Below are 5,459 nucleotides of genomic sequence, written 5' to 3'. Positions count from 1 at the left end.
ATGAAGGCCCAAGAAGAAAAAAAGAATGCAAGAGTCGGGCAACTTGAAAAATAACTTAAAATGACAATGGATCTTATTAATGTCATTACAAAACAACAACGTTAGCCATTTTCCATTTTCCATGTAATAAATAATTACTGTATTATTTTATGATATAATGTTATTTGATTTTTTTGTTTTTATTTTCATATATTACTACAAAATAATTTGGATGTAATTTATAAATCAATTATCCATCCGTCCATATGGAATCTTTGATATTAAGTCTGTTATAAAATATACACCATGAAAATTGTTAGGGATTCATGACCACAAAATTTGGTAGGAAGTCAACAAATGGAAGTTGCTCGGGATTCATCATCAACAAATTTGCTAGGGATCCACAACCATGGATTTGCTAGAGATTCAGTACAACGGAATTTGCTAAGGAAACACTACCATGGAATTTGCTAGGGATTCATCACCACAGAATTTACTAGGGAATCACCACCATGGAATTTACTAGGGATTCACCACCACAAAATTTGCTAGGGAATCATCACTACAGATTTTTCTAGGGATTAACTATAACGTAATTTGTGATTGAACAACTACCATAAAATTTGTGTTGGAATCCTACTACGGAATACACGACAGAATACCATCTACAACGGATTTCATTCTCTTGTCACAATTGCGATGGAATGATTGTTTCCCTAGCAAACTCTCGATATGGGGTTGTTTTGGGACGAAAATCGACCGTTGTAAATTCCGTCACTATTCGTCTTTTGCAACGGAATTTCAACTTTTCGCTATGGATTTCTTAGGTAGCAAAATCACATTTTTCTTGATGTGTAAGTTTTTATTTCGTTAAAGGGTATTTAGTAATCTAATTTTTATGATGTTTATCATTTGTTGAAAATACAGAATGCTTTACTCCATGAGATCAGTCAACAAACTCAAGCTTCTTCTAAAGGTAGTAGTTTAACACCAAATGATAGAAAAATTGTTTTGAAAGAATATTAAGTGTTCGACGAGGCCATATCAGAGGCATCAGGCGTAAACCTTTTATGGTTGTATCGATGTACGATTATGAACAACCACTAATGCTTCCTCCGCCATAATCATAGGTAACAAGACTATTTAATTTTGATAATTGTTTCAAATGTTAGTAATTGTTCGTTTAGTAATAGTTTCAAATGTTGGTAATTATTAGTTTGGTATAGTTTATATGTTGATAATTGTTAGTTTCGTTATAGTTTGATATATTTGTATTTTGTAGTTTGGTAATTGTTAGTTTATGAAAATACAATGTTATAATGGAAAAAAAATGAAATAAAAGTACAATGCAATAATGTGTTATATGCAATATTTGTAATTTGATAATTGTTAGTTATAGTATAATGTTATAATGTGTTATATATAATATGTGTAATTTGGTAATTGTTAGTTTATGAAAGTACAATGCTAAAATGGTATTTTATAGTTTGGTAATTGTTAGTTATAGTACAATGTTATAATGTGTTATATGTTGTATGTGTAATATGGTGATTGTTACTTTATGAAAGTACAATGCTATAATGATATTTGTAGTTTGGTAATTGTTAGTTGTACAATGCTATAATGTGTTATATGAATATGTATAATTTGGTAATTGTTAGTTTATGAAAGTATAATGCTATAATGGTATTTTGTAGTTTGGTAATTGTTAGTTATAGTACAATGCTATATTTTGTACTTTGTTTGTATGTGGAATGTATATTTTGTATATAGAATGTTATAATGGTGGGTTAAATTATAAGACTATCTTGTTTTCTTTGTAGTTGGACATGCTTCAAAAAATGTTAAAAGATCGGCATGTAGTGTCGCACTTGAAGATTGGTTTCGTTCGTTGCTACAACGAAATGAAACCGAAGGAAATGAGGAGAGAGATGATGACGAGTATCTAGTTGTAGGATTTTTGTAATTTTTTGTTTTTTGTGTGTATATATATATATATATATATATATATATATATATATATATATATATATATACCAATACCACCGACATTTTAGTGGCGACACATGATTAGTAGCGGCGACAATACTTTAGCGGCGGCAAGCCTTTAGCGGTGACATCTCACATTAGTGACCACATTTGGAGTATTAGCGACAAAATATCAGCAGTGTACTTTTAGCGACGACACATCACTGCTAATAATATTAGCGACAAACACCACTTTTAGCGTGGACGCATCTCACTCGTAATACTCTAATTTCTTATGGTGAATGTTGTTTAACTGCAAAATGCTTATGTTCAGGATACTCAGATACACAAATGCATTTAATGATGAATGACTATGGTTAACAAGTTTGAGAGGCAACAAGAATCTGAATGAAATTGGACCATAAAGATGAAATGCACCAATATAACAGACAAGAATGGTACCATGATGAACAGAGCTAATGTAATTACTAGCCAACAGATTTCTGTTGGGATAAATCGAAAAAGACATGTTTGTGAATACTACTCTTTTGCTACAAAATTAATTAGAATAATAGGATCGAATGATCGTTCCTAAACCACAGTTACGACTATGACACATTGAACCTGGCTCTAGCATGACCTTGAGATACCTGAAGCTGTTCTGTGATACCTAAGTGTGCCATTAGAAGCCAAACATGAGTCAGAAACTCACCCCCTTTACGAAGCTGCTGCTCGTGTTGAAACCCTCTGCAGTGAGTAGCAGCATAAGCTAGAATCTCAATCCATACTTGACTCATGACTTTCCACATTTCTTTCTTTTCCATATTTCTCAAAGTTAACGCGAGTCTGCAACCATCAAACAAGGCAGATTTGGATCGATCCCCTTTCACTTTATATGGAGGCAATTCAGTGCATTTAACTTCAAGCAATTTTCTGGATGCTTCAACCTTTCCATTAATAGGTTCTTTTTCTTTGAAGAAACGCGTGGCTTCAGCACAAGTATCTCGATACCTGATCATCCCAATTCCTATTGGTAACATAACAGGGTATGTCGTGAGAAGATACAGCAGATAGTCAGATATATGTTTGCTTTCCGTACGACAGACATCACTGTCAGCTTCATCTTTATCATCATCAGGCTCTGAGTAATAGCAAAGACCTGTGGCAATGTGCCATATAAGGATGCTCTGATCAAATTCCACTTTAGTAGTACTCCATATGAGAGCGTCGTACATTCTTAGAGAAAAACTACCTTTGTGACTACATAATGATTTCGGATCAGTGTTGTCTTTCATAAAATCAAGAAATTGACGGTTAATCAGATCTTTTAGTTTGTCAGAAACTTCGCTGTAAGTCTTGTAACGGTGCTTTGTGCGATACTTATCTATCCCGAGGAGTTTCTGGGCTTGTAAAAAACTAGGGGGCTTCTCCTCAAGGGAGACACTCAGCAGGTCTAACTGTCCAATACAGTTGCACCATCGTGGTTTACTCGGATTCTTCAAGAATGGAAATATGAGGATATTCCGAGTGTAGTTCTTTTGGCTTAACCAGTGATCAGTCCAGTCGGAGCGCAACATGGTAATAGCTGCAAAAATTTCCATTATAAATGCTGTTGCAATTAATAGGTATGTAATAACTATATCAGTGATTCGATAATCGTCCCTATCACAGAGAAAACTGAAGCCCACCAGTACCATGACAACGAGGATAACACTAGTAACACGACATAGGAAACCCACAAAGGTGTATACAACACTTGCCTTGGTGTAAAGCATGTCATACGCGAACCCAAGTTCGATCTCAATAACAGAGAAAGCTTCACAAGACTTTAGACGTTTAAAGTACGATTGACTACTATCTCTATCTTCAAATGCGAGGATCAGGTCAACAAAGATCCGCTTGTAAATTTGGAACAGATCATAAGCTTTGGAGATTACCTCACTTCGACCTACAGGAAATGCATCATCGTTTACTGGAGGAGGGCCCTCAGGGACCACATCGACTTTCATAGCAAACCCTTGCGACTTTTTCAGGAGGAATTCCTCAAGAATTTTTGGGTAGTTGGTGTTATGACAGAAGTATACAATCAACAAGATTAACAGAAATAAAACAAACGAAATTGAAATATATGTAAGAAATATACAAGAATCAGTTTGCAGAAAACATACTTGATGGTTTATGCTTACAACAGAAACACAAAAACGAAATTATGTAGATTGAGGCCTGCAAATTGCAGTGTCCTAAGACAGAAATTTCCCTGGTGGGGATCTGTCTAGAGGATACAACAATCAATCAAGAACTTCTCTTGATTCTGACGAAATTCCTATGTTCCCTTCATCTTTGGAAGAACGAATTTTTAAAGAGAATTCTGTGGTGTGAATGATGATGTTTTCAACCCCTTTCAGATGAATGAAACAGGTATTTATAGGTATTAGTTATGACAGTTGGAAACTGTCAAAACCGAAAATAACTGTTAAAAACCTGTCATTCAATAATTACGAATTTAATAATAAAAAAATAAAAATTAATTTCGTAATTAAAAATTATCTAATTAATCAGGAAGACCCCAAGAGCCCCAAGGCCCAAGGCCCATCTTTTGACCATTAAATATTCTCTTGATATTAGCCCATTTTCAATCCAATTAGGCTAATCCAACACCACAACCCAAGCCCAATATGCTTAACCCCTTACTTGACCCATTTAGTTAAATGAGTAGGACTAGACATATAAGGTGGGAGAAGGTTTTCTCTTCCACCAATGTGGGATAAGTCCCACATTGTATTTTTGTAGTCAAAGTTCCAACAATACCCCACATTTTCTATTCAAACTCCAATAATACCCCACATTTGAATAGAAAATAAGTGAACTTTGATATTCAAATAAGGGAAGTAAGATATGACATGCATCTGAATAGGTGTTGTAAAACTTGAACCTTTCATAGTGAGTACTACTTGGATCTACTTTGTGGGTAGTGAACTAGAGTCTTGAACTAACCACTTTTTATAGTAGAATAAAAAACAAGAAGTATCACACATATCATATCTAAGCATAGATCATTTCTTACCGTTGTGTTCATTTCGGTCATGAACGATCCTTTCTTCATGAGACTTTTAGAGAACTTTAGCCATATCAGCTCCCAAAGATGCGACCTCACATCCATCTCACATAGGTAATGCTAATCTGGAATAATCCGTACTTATTCCACTGTAGAAGCTATCAGCATTATTAAGAATAAAGCATTCATCCCTATAACATCAACGGAAAAACACAAAACAAATATCATGGGAGTGAGCATACCTTTGTGTTAGTGCTTCTTTGAGTCTTCCCCAACTAGTTGTCCTATTGAACCTAGACCATGGGATCTCCAATGTTGCTAGGTTAGGTTTCCGCAAGGTGGTGACTCATTGTGTTGGCTTTAAGCCCATTCCCCTCGATGTGAAGAGAACTTGCTCTCTACTCAGGCCTTTTGTCAAGGGATCAGCTATATTTTCCTTTGACTTTATGTAACTAAT

At 34.8% G+C, this 5,459-nt stretch overlaps 1 protein-coding gene across 1 annotated transcript; it reads right to left on the bottom strand.

Annotated features, from left to right (window-relative positions):
• Nucleotides 1–2,352: 2,352 nt before the first annotated feature.
• On the bottom strand, nt 2,353–5,239 carry LOC122194705 (uncharacterized). The gene is made up of 2 exons (XM_042895753.2): nt 3,200–5,239; nt 2,353–3,106 (listed from the first exon to the last, which is right to left on the bottom strand). The coding sequence occupies exons 1-2, from the start codon at nt 3,954–3,956 to the stop codon at nt 2,556–2,558; spliced, it is 1,308 nt and encodes a 435-aa protein (XP_042751687.1). The 5' UTR covers nt 3,957–5,239; the 3' UTR covers nt 2,353–2,555.
• Between the last annotated feature and the right edge of the window lie 220 nt (nt 5,240–5,459).

The sequence above is a fragment of the Lactuca sativa genome, chromosome 6 (genome assembly GCF_002870075.4).
Source record: "Lactuca sativa cultivar Salinas chromosome 6, Lsat_Salinas_v11, whole genome shotgun sequence".
NCBI classification, from domain to species: Eukaryota; Viridiplantae; Streptophyta; class Magnoliopsida; order Asterales; family Asteraceae; genus Lactuca; species Lactuca sativa.
The sequence above is the reverse complement of the archived record's forward strand: the minus strand, read 5'-3'. Positions and strand labels throughout refer to the sequence as shown.

What these genes read in the sequence shown, in the direction of transcription:
- LOC122194705 (XM_042895753.2), bottom strand. Translation starts at nt 3,956, where the DNA reads ATGAAAGTCGATGTGGTCCCTGAGGGCCCTCCTCCAGTAAACGATGAT. An exon ending in ATCATTATGTAGTCACAAAG is followed by an intron (nt 3,107 to 3,199) that starts GTAGTTTTTCTC and finishes ACATTGCCACAG; the next exon opens with GTCTTTGCTATTACTCAGAG.